This window comes from Cetorhinus maximus, chromosome 6 (assembly GCF_964194155.1).
Source record: "Cetorhinus maximus chromosome 6, sCetMax3.hap1.1, whole genome shotgun sequence".
NCBI lineage: Eukaryota > Metazoa > Chordata > Chondrichthyes > Lamniformes > Cetorhinidae > Cetorhinus > Cetorhinus maximus.
In genome coordinates this window covers 152,083,257-152,105,072 of record NC_135884.1, presented here as the reverse complement: position 1 = coordinate 152,105,072, position 21,816 = coordinate 152,083,257, and the positions used below count along the sequence as shown (strand labels likewise).

Here is a 21,816-nt window from a genome sequence, read left to right as displayed (position 1 = left end):
ATGTTAACTTTGGGGAATGGAACATTGTCTATTCAATCGCCCAATGTCTCCCTTGTATTAGCCAACACTTTCCTGCTAACCTGACTTCCCTCGACTGTCAGATTTATCAAGCATTTTCAGGAGGAGTAGGAGAGGTAAGGGATAAAGCTGTGAAAGAAGTTACCGAAGGATAAATTTGGTGGGGGCGGGAGGGGATGTTTGGTACATCCCTGAGTTGCATAGCCTGCTCTGTAACTCCTTAGGTTAATTAGTCATTCCTTTTTTTCCCAATTCCTCAGATACTCCATTGAACAGCAATCATACCTCGACAGATCATTCACCATCAATCCACAGAACGGGATTATAAAAACCACAGAGCCACTGGACAGAGAGCTAACAGCCTGGCAAAATATCTCTGTCATTGCAACAGAAGTCAGTGAGTATTGAGATGCAGATCCACTTTTAATGGCCAGGGTGCGGTGAGTGAATCTTGGGTATCAAGGGTTTTGTGGCTGATTATTAAGCAAATTACCAGGATGTTTATTAAGTGAATTACCAGGTTGTTTATTAAGTGAATTACCAGGTTACTATTAAGGTGTTAGCCATTGCTCAATGTGAGCTCATTTTTCCCTGAATCGGAAGGCATGGGTTCACGTCCCATTCCAGAGACCTGTACATAATCCAGGCTGGCATTCCTAATGCCAGCACTTGAGGGAGTGCTGCATTACCGAAGGTGCCACCTTTCAGATGAGGTGTTAAACCAAGGCCTTGTCTGCTCCATCATTTGGACGTAAAAGATCCTACGACACTCCTCAGGGCAGAACACAGGACTTCTCTCCAGTGTCCTGGACAAACTTTATCCCTCAACCAACGTCAGTAAAAACAGGTGACCTGACCATTATTGTTGTGTTCGCCCTGATGACAAATAGCTTCGGCAACTTGCCTCTCTTCTCGATTATATTATTCTTGGCGCAATCTTACTATGCACAGAATTAGCTGCCACGTTTCCCATGCTATAGCAGTGACTAATCATCAACAAGCACTTCATTGGCTGTAGAATGCTTTGGGGCACCCTGTGGATGTGTAAGGTGCTATATGAATTGTAGTAATCTCTTGTGTAATATACCTTTAAGAAGAATGTTATAATAGAAGATCACATGATCTCATTACCCAATAACAGAGTAGCATGGGCTACCTTCGTAGTCTGTTGTCACTAGTCTAGAGTAATGTAGAGACAGGTTTTTAGTTGTAAGTACATAAGTGTAACTGCTGAGTTCCTTTGTAAATAAAGTAGAATGTGTTCGACATAAGAACTGTCTAATGATCTGCTATGTCTATGGTACCAACCTGTCATCCTGAAACAAGCATGCAACCCAGATCCATTAGTCCAACTAAACCTGTGACCAAAGATCCAACATGAATGTAATTCCTTCTTTGCACAAACTTAGCCTGGACTTTATGAGAAGGTGGAGGAAGGTTTTCCTCTTATATCCAGGCATAAGGTAAAAGACCCCACGCTACTCTTCAAGGAAGAGCACGAGTCTTCTCCCCAGTGGCATAGTGATCATAATCATTTGGGGCGGGGCACATAGAGGAATATTTGACTGCAGAAGAGGGTAGGATGCCCAATTTTCCTCTCCATGATTTACAGCTAGTGTTTCTCACAGTCCAGTAGGGTTAAACATTCTGATTTTATTAACTCAGAAATATAGACTAGAAAATAAAATAATAAATGGAGATGAGGCTAGTGGTAGCCACTCTCTCCACTACCAACCCCTGCCACCCTCCTATCCTTATGCTCAGAATCCTTCTACTTGGCTATCTCTGACCAGCTCAGAAATAAAAATCAATTTGCAGATTACGTGCTGTACTCGAAAGTAATTGCTTGTCACTCCACTTTGTAAACACTATTGATTTGGCAAACCAGCCCTTTTAAAATAAGATCCTCTCCATTTTTCTACCTCTTCCATATAATTTTGCTTTTATTATTCATTCTTGAGACGTCGGCATTGATGAAAAGACTGGCATTCACTGTCCATCCCCTCGTGGCACTGAAATATGTGATTTGCAAGGATAATTCAGAGGGCAGTTAAGATTCAAGCATGTTGATGTGGGACTGGAGTCACGGATTGGCCCAGACTGGATAAGGAGGCAGTTGAGGGAACCAGTTGGATTTTTACGACATGGCTGTGAAAGGCCCAATCTAAATGTCAGTCTTTCCTTCATCCTTTCTTCCATTCTTCATTTTGCTTTCCTTCTTCTTTCTTTCCTTCATTTTTTTCTTTCTATTTATTTTGCTTACTGCTTCCTTCTTTCTTGCATTATTTTTTCTTTCTTCCCTTTTCTCTTCTTCCTTCTGTCTTCCTTCTTTCTACCCTTTTCTTTGCCTCGTTTATTTTTTTCTTCCTTTTCTTCTTTTCCTCTTTATTTCCTTTCCTTTTTTTCTTGCCTTCTTCCTTCCTCCCTTCCTTCTTCCTTCCTCCCTTCCTTCTTCCCTCCCTCAATGTCCGCACACCTGATCTGTTTGGCAGGGAACACGAACCCTGCCTGGAACACCCGCAAAACGGAAATAAAAGGTCAAATACAAAACAGCGTGGTCAAAAATTCTGAAGTGGGGGCGGTATGGACCCCACACTGATATACGTCAGAATTCCTTTACCTCAGTATCATTTTAATAGTTCCCTTCTTAGTCAATTAAACAAATTACGGATTTAATCCACTAAGGGTTTGATGAATTAGTGGTTTCATTACCCTGGCACCATTTAACTCATCAGGGAGAGCTGCATTTAGATTCTCTCCCTCATAGTGGGTGGGGGTCTTGATCAAATTCTGTTGTTCCCTTTTGACATAATTACTCCGCGAATATTAACATGTTAAAAACAATCTTTTTTTGGAGATTAGTGTTTTGAGGACGAGGTAAACAATGGTGAGAGAGCTTGACTGCACAGCACACAAATTGACACGGGCCTTGCCAAGTCTAGTACAGCAACTATTCCTGTCGCTCCCAGCAGATGGTCTCGCCAGCAGCAGCAGCAGCATTTCAAGCCCTATCCTCTCCCAAGATGGCAAGCGGCCCAAAATTAATCCTTGATAGCAGCTCGCTGGTGTTATCTAAACGAGGCCCTGCTAGGCCAATTTCGGTTGAGCCTTAGGCTTCCTGCTTTGGAGTTCCCAGCCCTCCCAAGGTTGTCCTGGAATCTCCAAAAATTAAGCGGCCGTCTCGTGAGCACTGCGCGAAAGCCCAGGAGAAAAATCACTGTGGGCGGGACCTTGGGCGGAGGTGGGTGAGGGGCGGTGGGGAACCCGGGATTGAGGCCGGAAGGTGATTTGGTGCTGGGCGGGCCAATCAAAGGGGCCCATCCAGCACGAAACGTGAGCGGCAGGGCTGCCACTGCGGGCGGGAGGTGTGGGGGTGGTTGGGGGTGGGGGGGGTTGGTGGGAGGAGTGTGAATGGGGTGAGCGCGCGCTTCACAATCCCCCCTGAAGCACGGAGCTGCCTCAGGGAGATGAAGCATTTTCAAGAAAAAAACCGTAAAGAAATAAATAATTGATTAAAACACGCCTCCCCCCCACCCCACCCCCATCGTGTGACCCTGTCGCAGGAGCGGGGGACATGTTATTAATTCAATTTTAAATTTTTTTACTTTATTTTTATATTTGCTTTAGGAAACCTCGTTCCCGCCCGTGGAGATGAGGTTTCCTAAAAAGTGCAAAGGCCGCTTGGCTTATTCGCCTGCCCCGCCCATCGTAAGGTGGGACAGGCAGTGAAAAATGTCAGTCGGTACCTTGATAATGGCCTTAACGGGCCTTTTAATTGTTGGCAGTGCCAACTCCGGCGTGCACCCGCCGAACAGAATATCGTGGGACTGCGCGTTGGCGTTGGGATGCTTGCTCACCGTCAATGAGCGTCATTTTACAATTCGAGCAGGGTGGGCACGTGCCTGCCCTCCGAGCTAAAAAGTTTTGCCCTGTGTTTATTTTCCATTTTCTTTGAACAGTTTTGTTTATTAGTTGTAAATGTATTGCAGATGGGGAAGGTGGGGAAAAAAGGCTATTTGACTGCGTGGGGCAGTTGGGATGTGGGTTGTCCCTTGGCGAAACCACCAGGAATACATCCAAACAGGTTTAGCCACCCCCATATATGCCCTGCCTGCATCCTGTTCATCCCGAAACCTTCCTCTGTCCCTCCGTTGCTCCTGATCACCACTGTCAGCCGTGGCTTACTGGCCAGCGATCTCGCCTCTGTGTCCGAAGGTGGTGGGTTTAAGTCCCACCCCAGAGGCAAACCAAAAATCCAGACTCGTACCTTAGTGCGTGATGGAATGCTGCACTGCCGGAGATGCTGTCTTTCGAATGAGGTGTTAAACTAAAGGCCCAGACTGCCAAATAAACATAAAAGGTGCCACGGAATGTTTTGAAGAAGGGCAGGAGAGTTATCCCCAGTTCCTTGACCAATATTTATCCCTCTAAAGAGAGAAAACCGCTAAAAAGAGAGGTTATCTGGTCATTGTCATGTTGCTCTTTGTGGGGCTTGCTATGTGTGAATTGGCTGCTGTGCATCCTGCATTACATCCGTGATGCATTTCAAAAGTGTTTCATTGGTTGTAAAGTATTTTGGGATATCTTAAGGATGTGAAAGGCAGTGTATAAATGCAGGTTTTTCTTTCATCCTTCAATGTGGCTCCGAAATAATTGTCTTTCATTTGAAGAGAAGTGTCTGCCTGTTTCACTCTTTCCTCGCTTATCTTTCCCCACAGTCGGATTCATATTTTTTTTTTCCTCTCAGTGTTTATTTCGGTCTTTTCTCCTCTCTACGAGCAGACAGCCTTCCCAAAGGGCAAGTTCAAACTTCCCCCAGAATTCTGCATCTGCCTTCCTATTGATCTTTCTGTTCTCATAGATGTACCAGCTGCTTGCTGAGATAGGAGGATCTTTGATGGGAGATTTAGCGGCTCACCCTGACTGACACTCGAATTCGTTGAACTGAAAGTGCAGCAGCAACATTTCATGAGCTACCTAAACAGCTGAGCTTCTCGGATGTTGCATAGTTCCAGATTTCTCCTCTCGGGCCTGTGAATCCCCCGCTTTGAGAAACAATATTTTCCGGAGATTTATGTTTACAGTACAGGTGAACCGATAAAGCGAGAGTTTGACTGCACGGGGACTAATTGACGAGGCCTTGCTCAGTCCCACCGACAACCATTCCTGTCATTCCCAACATGGAAGGCAAATCATTCTTCCTGCATCCCAAATTCTCACCCATCAGGGAAAGTGGCCTGAAATTAATTCCTGACAGCTATTTTTCCATTTTTAAAATTTTTTTTATTTGTTCATTGAAACATGAGCATCGCTGGCTGGGCCGGCATTCATTACCCACCCCTAATTTCCTCTTGAGAAGGCGGTGGTGAGCTGTCTTCTTGAACCGCTGCAGTCCCATGTGGTGTGGGTACACCTGCAGCACTGTTTTTTGTGGAAGTTTTGATAAAACTTAGTGGCTTGGCTGTTTCAGAGGGCAGTTAAGAGTCAAACATATTACTGCAAGTCTGGAGTCACGTGTAGGCCAGACTGGGTAAGGATGGCAGATTCCCTTCGCTGAAAGGACGTTAGTCAATCAGATGTGTTTGTACAACAATCCAGTAGTTTTATGATCATTAATAATGAAACTAACATTTTATTCCAGGTTTATTAATTAACTGAATTTAAATTCCCCAACTCTAGTCTCTGGAGCATTAGACTATAGGCCTCTGCAATCCTAGTCCAGTAGGATTACCATCCACTTAACTGAGGTCTGAGGCCCAATTTTGTATGAACCTTGGGCCTCCAGAGCCTGTATACAGGATTATCGTGAAGTCACCAGGGATTAATATCCCGTGCAGACCTTTGCAAGTATCTTGGGAGTTGAAGAATTTTGCATTGGATGCAGAAACTGATCTTCTAGGTTGCCCTGGACGTTTTGTATTGGGAATTCCTGGACATCCGGATGTTTTTATACATTTAGGACCCTTGACATTAGCTGACCTGAGAATGTGTGAAGTCAGGGCGATGAACGTGGCGTGGAGCAGGAGGGAGGGAATATCTTAGAGACCGACCCTCAATAATCTAGCCAGTCAAGTCATGCCTGTTGGGAAGTTTGAGACAATTGGTTTTTGAAAAGTTTTTGTTAATTTTTTATGTGATAAATATATTTAGTGGTATATAGAGGCTGGGTGCCATGGCAACTGTATCCCAATTTTTTTCTTTTAGTGCAATGTGATTGAATAGAATGTTCTGGTAGATTGGATTGAGGGGAAATGTTTCTTGAGTGAACAATGAACTAATCAAATAGGAAAGGGGAAAACACGGTGACTTAAAAATACAATTGTCAGAAACAGACGAACTGGTCACTTCTCTCATTTGCTGCATTTGAATCTTGCTGTGCACAAAGTTAGTTGCTGCATTTGTCAACACTGCACTTCAAAAGTGATTTTTTTTTGTCTATAAAGTATTTTCAGGTGCCCTGAGGATATGAAAGGCACTCTATAAATACAAGCCCTCTCTTTCTTAAAAAAAAACAGTGTGAAATGAGAACATTTAATTTGGCCTATAACATGTTTGCCTTGCAAGCCATGTACACGCCAGCCCATCACGGACACGTGATGCTCCATCATGGATTCTATCCACTTGTCTAATCTCTTTCCACACATCATGTACAATTCGCCCCATTATGGACTTCACCCACCCTTTAAATCTCCTTCTACAGCCTATGTACAATCTTATTTATTATGGACTCCAAACACCCATTTAATCTCCTTCCATGGTCTATGCATAAATGTATCATATCATGGACTTCCTGAATCCATTTAATCTCTTGAAAGGAAATTCTGTCCTCAGCAGTGATAATAGAAACCCTTCTGTAATCCCACATCTGCGATCAGGCATAGCAATATCCTGCTCTGAATTATTAACTTTGAGATATTGTTACTGGGATATTCACATACCAAAGGACTGAGTACCTTTGATGCTGGAAGAATGATCCTGTCCTTTTATGCAGGCAAGTAACAGAGCCTCGATAGGGAAATGAAAAAAACGTTCTGAACCCTGTTATGGGAAGCTAACTTTTTGGCTTGGCCTTTACCTGCCCTAAGTGTGTTTAAAACTTACTAAAGAGACGCCTTCACAAATGTTTAATGCTTCACATCGCATCACTTCAAATGATAAAAAATGCTTCATAGAGGCCAAATCTTTTTAAAGATTATTTGGAGCCATAAACCGTGATGTCTGGTGTGCGACATCTGGTGTGCGACATCTGGCATGTGGCGTGTCTCCCAGGAGGTGTCTAGTGAGTGGTATGCTGAATCTCCCATCGTGGTAAGGAGAGAGACAGACAAACCCAGTTAGATAGATTTTGACTGACGAGGGAGTCCAAGGCAATAGCGGGTAGCAAAGAAAGTGGAGTTTTTGGCCGCAGGCATGATTTTACTGACTGGCGGAGGAGGCTTGAGGGGCAGTCTGGTTTACTCCTGCTCCTAATTCATGTGTTTGTACTTTCATATGTACTTGCATTTATATAGCACTGTTTATGATCCCAGGATGTCCTGAACGCCTTCATAGCAAATTAAGTAGTTTTTTCCTAAGTGTAGCCACTGTTGTAATATAACAAATAAATCATAGCCTATGCTTTTTCATAAGGCCAGGAACATTATCCCATGTGGGAAATGGTGGTGTAGTGATAATGTCACTGGGCTAGTAATTCAGAGGCCCAGCCTAATGCTTTGGGGACATGGGTTCAAATCTCACCATAGCAGCTGGTGGAATTTAAATTCAATTTATAAATCTGGAACATAAAACCAGTCTCAGTAATAGTGAACATGAAATTGTTGTAGATTGCTGTAAAAACGCATCTGGTCCACTAATGTCCTTCAGGGAAGGAAATCTGCTGTCCTGACCTGGTCTGGCCTACATGTGACTCCAGACCCACAGCAGTGTGCTTGACTCCTAACTGCCCTCCGAAATGGCCTTGCACGGGCAATTAGAGATGGGCAACAAATGCTGGTCTTGCCCATGATGCCCACAACCCATGAAAGAATAATAAGATGTAAAACGTAAGGTGGTATTCTGATGATAAAATGTAGGTCTCTTCTCTTTTAAGGTGTTAGGTGAACACAGGTTGAATTCACTCAAAGGTTAATTGTTTTCAGCCCGGCTTTATTTGTGGGAAGGTCAATTAAGTAATTCCAGATATTCTGGCTCTGGAATTTTCTATTACTTCAGAGTATGGCTAAATATATATTTATGTTTTTAAAGAGTGGCCGAGAAATGTGCAGTAGACAGTGTGTGATGCGTGAAGTGTGATAGGCACCACAATGAAGTGTAGCCATACCTACAGCTTTTATAGTTTAGATTGTTAGGTAAATACTAAAGATCTTGAATGGATAGACAGACACATAGATGGAGAGATAGGTAGATAAAAGCAAAATGCTGCAGATGCTGAAAATCTGAAATATAACTAGAAAATGCTAGAAATACCCAGCAGGGCAGTCAGCATCTGTGGTGACAGGTTAACACACTTAACGTTTCAGACCGATGACCTTTCATCAGAACTCGTGAGACAGGCTGGAGAAAATAGGTTTTTGTTCCTGGATTCTTCACTGGCCTTAGTTTTGGAATAAGTGAGCCTTTATTTTTTGCTAATACAAGAGAGAAAAAGAAGGAAGTTTCCAGATGTTGCAATTCAAATGTTTTCTTCCTCTGGAAATCACACAAGATAGTTTATCTTTCTGAAGATAGATCTCTCTCTGAAGCGATAGAAGACTCAGCATGTTGGTTATAGATTGCAAAGAGACAGGCAGTTTCCTCTTGTCAATTCAAGATGATGCTAAAAAATGGGCAATTGAAAATGATGTGGTAATTTTGTAGAGAACCAAACAAACCTGAAACATTGACGGCTGAATGCTACTTTCATTCTCGGGTTGCTGCCAAGGTTGGCATTTATTGGCTGCCCATCAAGAGGGTGATATGACTGAGTGGCATGCAAGACTACTTCAGAGGGCAGTAAAAAAAAAATCAAGGGACGGTGTCTTGTTTCTTGTTTCATTTTTTAATGAGGCACAGTGGCCGTCGACATTGTAGCTGAGCTAACTTTATTGACAACGCATTTTCCTAACATGAACACAGATCTGCAGTGTCTGAACTCGATCAAGACAGGCTCCAGCATGTGCTATCTGACCTTCAGCTCCCAGTCTCAGGTGACGCCACATATTGTACAGAGCAACGTATAGTATCGAATACTGGAGTCCACAACCACAATCAGTTAATATCAATGACAGGCAGATTTTCCCTGCTGGATTCTGAACCCCACTGTCAGGCTGAAATGCAAGTTAGGAGCCCCCGCTCTGTGATGTTCCTTGGGGTGGCCAATGACCAGAGGATGGCCTCACCTTCCAGTTAACAATGGTGAGGGGGCTCTCAAAGCTGGAGGGCTAATAAGAAGCCTTCCAGATTGAAAAGAGCATCATGCTGCACTGGAAGGTAAAGAAAGAGAGAGGGTACTTCAAAATGGAGGTGCCCTCTCTCCAACTTCTAAAAAAAATTACCTTTGAAAATGCCTTTTTTGCAGGCAGGCCACCTGAGTGGGGAAAGGAGGAGAGGGGTGGTGATTAAAAATCAGGGATGCTCAAAAGGCTAGAATGAGAGGAGTGCAGATATCCCGGAGGGATGAGCAGCTGGAGGAGATTACAGAGTTAGGGAAGGGCAAGGCCCAGGAGGGATTTGAAAATGAGGATGAGAATTTTAAAATCTAGTCGTTGCTTAACCATTAACCAATGTGGATCAGTGAACACAGAGGTGATGGGTGAACAGGACTTGATGTAAGTGAAGACATGGTCAGCAGAGTATGATCTCAAGTTTACTGAGAGTAGAATGTGGGATACTGACCAGTGAAGTGTTGGAATAGTCATGTCTAGATGTAATGATTGAGTTATTCAACAGCAGAGGAGCTGTGGTGGGGAAGAATCAGGCAATGTTATGGAAGTGAAATCAGGCACTGTCACTGGGGGTGCAAATATGTGATTGGCAGACCATCCTGGGATCAAATTTGACACCAAGTTTAGACTAGTTTAGTCTCAGTCGGTTACCAGAGAGAGTGATGGAGTTGGTAACTAGCAAGCAGAGCTTTTGAGGGGACTGAAGACATGGCTTCACTCTTCTCAATATTTAATTGGCAGAAATTTCAGCTCATTCAGCGCTGGCTGTCGGACAAGCAGTCTGATAATTTAGCAACAGTGGAGGAATCAAGAGAGGTGGTGGCGAGATAGAGTTGGGTGTCACCAGCTCACGTGTGAAAACTAATGGTGTGTCTTCACGGTGATGTCAATGATTTGAAGCAGGAAGATGAAAGATAGGAGGGGGCCAAGGGTAAATCCTACCAGAGGTAACAGCATGGGAATGGGAAGAGAAGACATTGGAAGTGATTCTCTGGTTATGGCTAGATAGATAAGAATAGAACCAGGCGAGTGCACTCCCATGCAGCTAGATGATGGTGGAGAGGCTTTAGAAGGGGCTAGTGTGACTAATTATATGTCAAAGGCTACAAATGTGTTGAGAAGGATGAGGAGGGATAGGTTACCTTTTCATAGTCTAATTGGATGTCATTTGTGACATTTCGATTCAGTGGGTAGTCCCATTACCTCTGAGTCAGAATGCTGTGGGTTCAAACATCACTTCAGGATTTAAGGAATGGGAGTAGGCCATAGATCCACTTTGAGCCTGCTCTCCATTCAGTAGGTCATGTCTTTGATCTCAACCCCTTTCCTGTTCTAGCCCATTAGAATATGCAATCTCAAGTAGTGCTGCATCGTTACAGATGACATTCTTTGGTGGGATATAAAACTGAGGTCCTATTTCTAGAATAGAATCACAGAATGGTTACAGCACAGAAAGCTGCTTGGCTCATGTGTCTGTGCCGGCTCTGGACAAGGCCAATTTACCTCGTCCTACTCCCTAGCCTTTTCCCCGCAGCCCTGCTAATCTTTTCAGATAATGATCTAGTTCGTTTTCGAAAGCCATGATTGAATCTGCCTCCACCTCTCTCAGGCAGCACCTCCTAGATCCTAAGATAAAAGCAAAATACTGTGGATGCTGGAAATCTGAAAGAAAAACAGAAAATGCTGGAAAAACTCAGCCGGTCTAACAGCATCTGAAAAAGAGCCAAACGGACTTGAAATGTTAACTGTTTTTCTACACTCCACAGATGCCATTAGACCTTCTGTGTTTTTCCACCATTTTCTGTTTTTGTTACCTCCCAGGTCCTAACTGTAAAAATCCAAACAATGACTCACATTGTTGAGAAGTGTCCGCTTACTAAACTTGAAGGTGGGCTTAAAGAACTCCTTCTAGCCACTGACGAGGCTATTGGCTTTGTGACTGTGCGCACGCTTAAATAAATCAAATCTGGGCAAGAAGGTTTTTCTTCATGTCGCCCTTGGTTCTCTTGCTATTCTCCTTAAATTGGTGTCCTCTAGTTTCGTTGCTCAGCAACAATTTCACAGCGCAGTACAAAGTGGAGTAGAATGCTCCAAATATCCTGGAATGTTTAGATAATAGTCCTGCATTTCTGTGGAGCACTTTGACACATTTTGCCGGCTGGTTGGCAAGTCAACTCTGATTCGCTGAGATGTTGCCATGAAGAAAGTCTGCCAGCCAATCAGCAACCTCTCCCCCTGTCGTCTAAATTGTTTTGATTTGTGGTGAAATTTGGCATTCTTGTCAAATGCTCAAAAACAAAAATACCTGGAAAAACTCAGCAGGTCTGGCAGCATCGGCGGAGAGGAACACAGATAACATTTCGAGTCCGCATGACTCTTCAACAGAACTAAGTAAAAATAGGAAAGGGGTGAAATATAAGCTGGTTTAAGGGGATGGGGGTTGGGACAAGAAGAGCTAGGTAAAGGGCCAGTGATAGGTGGAGATAACCAAAAGATGTCACAGACAAAAGGACAAAGAGGTGTTGAAGGTGGTGATATTATCTAAAGGAATGTGCTGATTAAGGGTAGAAAGCAGGACGAGCAAGGTACAGATAGCCCTAGTGGGGGTGGGGTGGGGGGAAGGAATCGAAAAAGGCTAAAAGGTAGAGATAAAACAATGGATGGAAATACATTTAAAAATAATGGAAATAGGTGGGAAAAGAAAAATCTATATAAATTATTGGAAAAAACAAAAAGGAGGGGGAATAAACGGAAAGGGGGTGGGGATGGAGGAGAGAGTTCAAGATCTAAAATTGTTTATCCTGGTGAGTGCAGAACGATAAGCTTCAGCAACATGTCCCTCTTTTCAGCAAATCCCAATTTTTACAACACATAAATGAAAGTGCTCAAAGAAAATGAAAACACAAAATTCTTTTAATGGTCCTACGACATTTCTCTAGTGTTTTGCCCGCAGCAGTGGCCTGGAGATTAATTTTCAATTCCTGGGGACTTTAAGCCAATCCTACAGAGTTGATCATTCTAGTTGGAGTCCTGGTCAACCTTAATCTCTCCTGTGGTGGCTGGGGTGAATTATAGCATCCCCTAATGATGCCTCAGCCGAAACCATCTTAACCCTGTACAGATTGAGACTTGAATCCTTATTGTAAATCAAAACGAAGTGATTGAAGTACAGACAGCATCTGGTGATTTAGTGTTATCATTGTATTAGTGATAAAGAAAAAAAAACCCAGGATATCCAAAAGCACTTTACAGCCTATGAAACATTGTTTTGAGCGTAATCACTGTTGTTTCGTGGAGAAATGCCGGAAAGCAATGTGCACACAGCTAACGGCCACAAACAGCAATATGATAATGACTGGATATTCTGTGCTGTGTTAGTTGATGGATAAAGGACCCGAGGAAGAACTCTCCCACTCTTCTCCGAATTAGCAGTGTCCACCTGAGCAGGCAAAAAAGGGACTTCAGTTGAACATCTCAACTAAACGCTATCCGCAATCCCGCAGGACAGTATTGGAGTGTCAACCTAGATTATTTAAACAGGTCTCTGGAGCGAGAGTTGGATCCCCAACTTTTTAATTTGGAGTTGAGAGTGCTAGTCACTGAGACTCAGCCGACAGTGAGACAGATGGTTGCTTATTTCATTGCTGTTTGGTATCAGGCCAATGGAAAAAAAAAACCCTTTTTACTGCTGCATTCAATGTTGCATCTAACCTATATGTGTGGTTGATAATGAGGAAGAGAGCTGCAGACTGCAGGAAGATATCAATGGATTGGTCAGGTGGGCAGAAAAGTGGCGAATGGAATTCAATCCAGAGAAGTGTGAGGTGATGCATTTGGGGAGGAGAAACAAGACAAGGGAATAGACAATAAATGGTCAGATACTGAGAAGTGTAGAGGAAAATAGGGATCTTGGGCCAGGATTTTCCCGTTGGCGAGCGGGGGGTGGGGGGGCGGGGCCCGCTCGCCGATGCGTAAAACGACGTGCGGTGAATTCAGGCGGAACTCCCGACGTCACCGCGCCCCATTTAAATTTTCAGGTTGGGTGAGGGGGCGCAGCAAAATCAGCTGTGCGCCCGCCGACCTGTCAATGGCCAATTGGAAGGATTAGAGGGAATTTGAGAGAGATCTTTTCACCCAGAAGGTGGTGGGAGTCTGGAATTCACGGTCTGATAGATGAAGAAACTCTTATCACATTTAATAAAAACACTTGGATATGCACTTGAGACGCCAGAACCTACATGGCAATGGGCAAGGAGCTGGAGGGTGGGATTAGACTGGATAGCTCATTTTTGCCTGGCACAAGCATGATGGGGTGAATAGTTCCATAACTCTTTCTATGTTCCTATATCCTAGAAACTCAAGAGGTGTGATTTAAAAAAAAAAACATCTTAACGCCTCCTCTATTCTCTTTTAGTTATGAAGATCCATCCTTGGCCATGGGCTGTAACTGCAAACACAGCAGCCTAAAGTTATTACACAGGTCCATTGGAGTGCCCCAAACAATGCCCAGTTGAGCCCAGATAACTAGGCAATTTCTGAGGATGTGACTTGATCTGTGGAAACCAATAATTACACACTCTGTGCAACTGGTGGAACTAATACTGTCCTCTTTACCAAAATTCTTTATCAAATGCTGGTTAAGAAACACAGTTTTCAATGGACATTTCTTCAATCTGGACTAAGTACTCAGAGTAATCCCACAATAGCTACTTTCAATGATTGGAGTCTGAAGCTCATTGAAATAAACACAGCTACTCTTAATTGACTTTGGGCTCACTATTTCCAGGACTTCATTTAGCTGAGGAATGCTCCATCTGATCCGCATTCGGCTGAGGATTAATCAGATAGAAGCATCCCATGAGTGAGACGCACGAGATCAAAACCACTCAATCAACATCACTGTGGCAAAACGTTACTGCACTGTGCCCAATAGATCTATTCCAGCACTTGCAAGCATTTAATTCCTATGGCATTGATTTCAGGGTAACTTTGACAAGTTGAAGTCACTTCCCAAAAGAGCTGAAATGCAGTATTTCGTATCCAACTGCTGCTCTGGTTGAGCTATCAGCTCCTCGTGCAATTTTAAATAAAATTTGACTTAATTCATCCTATTTTTCAGTTGCTGCACCTGTCATGGTTGGCACAAGACTCCTAAGCTAATAGCTGGAAAAGTTGAGTCCAGAATAGTGGTGTCCATCAGCTACTGTATATGTTGCAAGCTGCTGTTTATAAGTTTGAACCGTAACTTTGGACTACGGAAGGCAACAGTGACAGCTTGATAATCCATTGCCCAAGCTCTTGTCCTTCGGATAAAAGCAAAATACTGTGGATGCTGAAGATCTGAGATAAAAACAGAAAGTGGTGGAATAACTCAGCAGGTCTGGCAGCATTTGTGGAGAGAGAAACAGAGCTAACGTTTTGATTTCCTTCTGTCCTTTTGATACTGTTAATGCCACAGGGGACATTATGTACACTGGCAGAATATCAGCAACTTCCCTGAGCCACTTCTCATACCGATTTACCCTTAGTCCCGCATTGTTGTTGATGTCAGCTGTGGTTCAGTGGTGGGAGGGGGTGGGGGACACCCTGGTGAGTGAATCATATGTTCGATTCCCACTCCAGGTTTAGCTCAAGTTGATTAACCTCGGTTTGAAGTTAACTTTTTTTCTGTCCGGGTGCCACTGTTTTCACGTTATTAAATCTAACCTTCTTCATAGATAATCAAATTCACACTTCACGTGCTCAAGTTGCCATCAAAATCCAGGACATCAATGACAATGCACCAGAATTTGCAGAACCTTATGAGGTGGATATGTGTGAAAATGCAAATACAGGAAAGGTGAGCATCATTGGGCAACTTCAAATATTCTGGTTGTGTCTCTCAGGATTGTTGAGTGATTTGGAAAGTTTGGAAAGTCTGCAGACCTTCAGGAACGGGGGGTAATGGAGAATTAATGATTTCTAAACTCACTCCTTTGTGAGGTGCCTATGTTCCATTATGTTGTTGCTATAGTGACCATCCAATCTACAGGCCAAAGTTAAATGGTCACACGTAAACTGCCTTCAGAATGGGGACAGTGAGTGTTCATCGATTCTAATTGCTGAATACTGATTAGATCTTAAACTCTCTGATTCCCTTATTTCAGCTCATCCAGACAATCAAGGCTGTGGATAAGGATGAAAATGCAAATGGGCCAAAGTTGACCTTCAGCATAGCTCCGAATCCAAACTTCACAATCACAGAAAACACAGGTAAGGTGCTGAGCTGCCTAAAAGTGTCCCTTTCATTTTACATAGTGCCTTTAAAATAAAACATTCCACAAAGCTTAACATGAGCAATTATCTAACAAAATCTGGCAAATGAGCCACATAAGGAGATCAAAGGTGAGGTGGGTGACCAAAAGCTGGGTCAGACAGAAAGCTTTGAAGGAGAGCCTTAAAGACGGAGAGAGAGGAGTTGAGTGATTTAGGGAGGGAATTCCAGAGTTTAGGCCCTAGGGCCTAGGTAGCTGAAAGCACGGCCACTAGTGGTGAAGTGATCAAAATTTGGAATGCTCGAAAAGAGGCTGGAATTGGAGGAATGCTGAGATCTTGTTGGGTTCCGGAGCTGGAGGAGGTTACAGAGCCCAGGAGCTGCAAGGCCACGGAAACAAAGGGTGAGAATTTAAAATCAAGGCACGACTCGATCAGGAACCAGTGAGCACAAGGGTGGTGGGTAAGCAGGGCATGGGTGTGATGCAGACAGCGGAACTGTTCTGGTTGTAGTGTGCTCAGTTTATTCGAAAAGTGTTTTAAAATTGTTTCCTATACTAATTGGGGTCATTGCTTTTTTTGCCCCTATGCCACACAACCAAGTGGGGCAGGTGGGTGGGTATTAAAGGGTAAAATTCAAGGTTAGCAGAGAGAAAACTGGAAGAGATTGCAAACGGCTAACCCATAATCACCCACTTTGTGCCCTCACCAAAAATGAAATTCCGGCCCATGTTTTTAAGCTTCAGTTTATAACAATATATTTGACTCATTGGTTTAGATTTATTCAGTAGAGTGATCTGGACAGAGTGATTTATTTTCAAACAAGAAGGATATTAATTATTTTAATAAGTGTAAGTTGTTTTAACTGGGTAGATTTTCAACTTGCTACTTAAGCATAAAACTGATGTTGTGGATGAGCTGCCCCACCCCCATCTACCCCCGTGCCCCCTGCTCCCTTTACACTGTCTCTCCCCTTCCTCACCATTTCCTCTCCGCACAATCCACTTCCCTTCTCTCTCCTCATTCTCCTCCTGTAGGGTGGCCAGGTTGTACTATTAGTGATAGAGTTGATCTGCAGACAGCTTTCTAAGTGGAAACATTAAGTTTTTATTTACAATATACTCAGCAGCAACTACATGTGTGCTTTCAACTCTAACTCTATCTCTACACTGTTTGCTGAGGTAGCCCACGCTACTCTCCTATTGGTTACTACAGATCATGTGATCTGTATTATTCTTAAAGGTACATTACACACTAAATAAAACCATAATTACTACGTTCCTCCCCCTTTAACTCAGCAATACATATTCTATTTACAAGTACATATTTTTCAAGACAACATAATATTTACACTGGGTAAGGAATTTACAAGTTTAGTCTTTCAGGTTGTTTCCTGGTACATGTGGAATGTCGCAGCTCCACAGCTTCAGATTATTTGTCAGGAAACTCCTTTTCCAGAATTGCCTGAACATCAGGTGCTTCGGTGGGCACTTGCAGCTCTGTATCCTCAACTCTTACAGGAACATCAGACATGTCAGTCCTGGGTTGAATATCCTCAATAGGAAATGCAGACTTGGTCATGGTCACTGGTGGAACCAAATCATGGTGATTTGTTTCTCTCTTCCTAAACATCCACGTGTTTATGGATGATCTGGCCTTCCACCTCCACATGGTAAGATATAGGTCCAGTCACTGCACTTATTTCACCCGGTAACCACTTTGGTCCTTCCTCCAAGTTTAACATGTATACCGGCTCTCCCACAGTAAATTTCCTCTTGCAACTGTCAGCCGTGTGTAGTTTTCTGGTTTCCCTGACTCCTTTCCACCTTCTCCTCTAAATTCAGCATTATTAAGCTCAATCTCATCCTGAGACAGTGTTTCAACAATAACACCACAGGTGGTGTTGTGTGAGGGGTAGTCCTGTAATGAAAAAGAAAGCGTGCTAGCTTGGTTGCCAAGGAATCACCAGTTAGCTTTCTCATGCCTGCCTTGAACATTTGAACCGCCCTTTCGGCCAGTCCGATTGAGGAAGGGTGGGTACAGTGCAGTTTTTACTTGAGTGATACCATTGAGGCTGATAAACCCTTGAAACTCAGCACTCGTAAATGCTGTGATGTTATCGGAAATGATTACTTCTGGTAGTCTGTGAATGGCAAAATTCTAAGGTAGTTTCTCAATTATAGCACCCGATGTTGGTGACTTCACCTCATATACGTCCAACCATTTTGAATGGGCATCAACAATGAGCAGAAATATTGTTCCCAGGAAAGGTCCAACATAGTCGATGTGTAACCGCACTCATGGTCTACATGGCCACTCCCATGGGTTTAACGGAGCTGTCACTGGTAACTTTTGAAATTGCTGACATTGCACACAATGCCTTACCAAACTCTCTATTTCTCCATCCATTCCTGGCCACCATAAATAGCTGCGTGCTATGGGCTTCATTCGGGACATCCCTGGATGGGAAACTATGTAATTCAACTAAAAGTGGCTCCCTTCCCTTTGGAGGAACTACCACTCATGCACCCCACAATAAGATGCCATTCTGACTGGTTATTTCATGTCTTCTGCTGAAGTACAGTTTCACTTCATCAGATACGGGCTCCTGTAACCAACCATGTAGCACTTGTTCTCCTACTTGAGATAGGACTGGGTCCAGTCTCTGATCTGTCAAGCACATACCGGCAAGGAATCTAAGAAATTTAACAGTAAAACAAGTTCCTGAGGAACTGGGACGTGCTCATCATTTTCTCGTAAAGGCAAGTGACTAAGGGCATCGGCATTTGCAATTTGATTGCCAGGCCTATGTACGAAAATGTATTCGTATGCTGCCAGAATTAAAGCCCATCGTTGTATTCTTGCTGAGGCTATGGGTGGTATAGCCTTTTCCTCACTAAACAATCCTAGCATTGGTTTGTGGTCTGAAACAACTGTAAAATGATGGCTGCGTACATATTGCTGAAAATACTTGATACCGAAGATGATGGACAGGCCTTGATCTGTGAGTATCACTTTTCTGCTGTGATGAGCACCCTTGATACGTAACCTATTGGCCGTTCCGTGCCGTTGTCGATCCGATGGGAGAGCACTGCTCCCACTCCGAAGGGAGGTGCATCACATGTCAGCATCAATTCTTTTGTCTGGTCATAATGCACTAATAGATTGGACGAGTGCAACAATTGTTTCACCTTTATGAAAGTTTCTTTCTGGGGTGCCTCCCAAGACCAACATTGGTTCTTTTTGAGTAGAGAATGCAGGGGGTCCAACACTGTAGACAAATTGGGTAAGAACCGCCCTCAATAATTGATCATTCCTAGGAATGATTTGAACTTTGAGCCGTTCTTTGGCGCAGGTGCTTCTCTTATGGCTCTCACTTTCTCCTCACTTGGGTGGAGTACCTGTGAATTTACCTGGTGACCCAAATAGAATCCCTCCCTCACTTGGGATGTGCACTTTTTTTTTAGATGCACTCCAACTTGCAAGAAACGTTTTAAGACTTCTTCTAAATTTGCCAATTGCTCTTTTTCAGTAAACCCTGTCACCAATACATCATCTAAATAGACTACAACCAGGGGCAGTCCCTGCAATAAACTTTTCATTGTTCTCTGAAAGGTGGCACAAGCTAAGGAGACACCGAAAGGCAATCGTGTACATTGGTACAACTCTTTGTGGGTATTAGTTGTGACAAATTCCCGGGAGGCATTATCCAATTCTAGTTGTTGATAAGCATGACTCATATCAAGCTTTGTGTACATTGTCCCTCCTGCCAGCTGGGCATACAGGTCTTCGATTTTTGGAATGAGGTGCCTGTCTAGCTTAGCTACTTTATTAACCGTCAGTTTGTAGTCTCCACAAATTCGGAAGCTTTGGTCGGGTTTAAGGGCAGGGACCATGGGCGCTGCCCATTCTGAGAACTGAACAGGTTGTGTAATGCCCAGTTTCTCTAGTCTGTTCAGTTCAATGTCGACTTTTTCTCACAGGGCATATGGCACCGGTCTCGCCTTCATGAAGCGAGGATTTGCTTCTGGATCCACATGAATCTTGGCCTGCAGGTCCTGGATTTTCCCCAGTTCATCCTTGAAGACAGTGGTGTACTTTCTAAGTAGCTCTGGTAGCCCACTTGCTCTCAACTGGAAAATTTCAGCCCATTCTAACTTAATCTTCTTTAACCAATTTCGTCCCAGGAGGCTTGGCCCTTCACCTGCTGCCACCATCAAGGGTAGCTGTGCTGATTGGCTTCCATAATGGACAGTTACTCTGCTTATGCCTTTTACTTGAATGTCTTCACCTGTATGTTTTTAGCTTGGCAGCTGTTTGTTGAAGTTCACCATTATTCAAATATCTGAAGGTATGTTCCCTAATTATTGTAATGGAAGCTCCCTTGTCCACTTCCATTTTAACAGCTTTGCCGTTTACTTTCACTGTGTCACATATAGGTTTTGTCTTTCCAACTTTCAGATTAAACAACGAGTAAATGTCTGAATTTGTTGTTTCAGGCTCTTCTACACTGTAGATTTCATTGGGCTTCTTCTTTTGTTTACAAGCCTGCTTGAATCTTTCCTTGCACTGTCTCATCATAAGTTCATTTTTGTGACTTTAGTGGCATTTGATTTTTTTGAACTACCAATCACTAAAAGACTAATTGTTTTCACCTCTATTAAAATTATTCCTCGTTTTCATTGCCAAGTTATTTTTCTTTATTCTTCGGCTAGCGGGGGCTGTTTCCCGCTTCTCGGCAGAGTCTCGCTTTTTCGCGCCACTTTCGCTTGAGGTTCTTCACCCGATGTGGAGGATGACGCCATTTTGCGCACCCTTGTATTGCTTGTGAATTTCTTACTGCGCTTTCCATGGCCAGCAATATCTCTAGCGCCTTCTTGAAATCCAGATTCACTTCAGACAATAATCTTTTCTGAATAGTGTCCTCTTTCACATAACACACTAAATAATCTCTGAGCATGTCGTTCAGAGTCGTACCGAACTCTCAATGTCCCATTAGCTACATCAAATTTGCCACATAGCATGCAATTGTTTCACCCTGGGCTCTATTTCATGAATTAAACCTAGACCTCTGCATCGTGACTGAGGACTTGGGTTGAAAGTGACCCTTCACGAGGTCCACCAATTCATCAAAATTCTTTGAATCGGGGCAGTGGGTGCTGTCAAACTTTGAATCAATCTGAAGGTTTCGCTCCCACAAGTACACAAGAGGATCGCTCACCTCTTCTCTTTCCCCATAATCTCGTTTGATTGAAAAATGAACTTGAGGCGTTCTATGTATTGGGACCAATCACCTGTGGCTGATTCAAAAGGAGCAATTCTCCCAAATTGTGGCATTTTGAGAGAGGATAACTTCTTCAATTCTAACGGAGCTTGGTACTTACAATCACTGGGCAAGGTACAATGCCAAATTCTTTTTAATTTGATTTATTCTGTTCAATACCATTTTATCCTCATCACCAGTTTGTTGTAGGGTGGCAAAGTTGTACTATTAGTAATAGAGTTGATCTGCAGACAACTTTCTAAGTGGGAACATTAAGTTTATTTACAATATACTCAGCAGCAACTACACGTGTGCTTTCAACTCCAACTATGTCCCAACACTGTCTGCTGAGGTAGCCCGCACTACTCTCCTATTGGTTACAACAGATCATGTGATATTTCCTAATAAGTATTATTCTTAAAGGTACATTACACACTAAATAAAACAATAATTACTACACTTCCCCTCCTTCTTTCCACTCTCCTACTTCTCTCACCACTGTTCTCCCCTCTCCTTCTCATCCCCATCTTCTCCTCCCCTCCACTGTGTTTCTACACACTCCTGTTCCATCCTTCTCTCACCTTCCCTCCCTCTCTACACTCCCACATTGCCTCTGTTTCTCCCCACCCCCTCAATCTCCTCTCTACTACATCCACTTACTCTCTTCACTGCCATCTCTGTCCATTCTCTTCCCTTCACTTCCTTGTCCTTTCCCACCCTCTGAGCTCGCATTCTTGACTAGTCAGGTAGTCATGTGTCCAGGCACATCTCCAGAGATTTGAGCACAAATTTTAGGTTGACACTTGCAGTGCAGTACTGAGGGAGTGCTGTACTCTCAGAGGTGCCATCTTTCAGGTAATA

General features: G+C 43.4%; 1 protein-coding gene across 2 annotated transcripts in view; it reads left to right on the top strand.

Annotated features, from left to right (window-relative positions):
* cdh11 (cadherin 11, type 2, OB-cadherin (osteoblast)) overlaps positions 1-21,816 on the top strand; it is a 180,521-nt gene that overhangs the window by 141,922 nt on the left and 16,783 nt on the right. For both annotated transcript variants that reach the window (XM_078544661.1, XM_078544663.1), the window contains exons 9-11: positions 279-415; positions 15,158-15,279; positions 15,587-15,692. In XM_078544661.1, the coding sequence (XP_078400787.1) occupies positions 279-415; positions 15,158-15,279; positions 15,587-15,692 (365 nt within the window). The remainder of the gene's footprint in view (positions 1-278; positions 416-15,157; positions 15,280-15,586; positions 15,693-21,816) is intronic.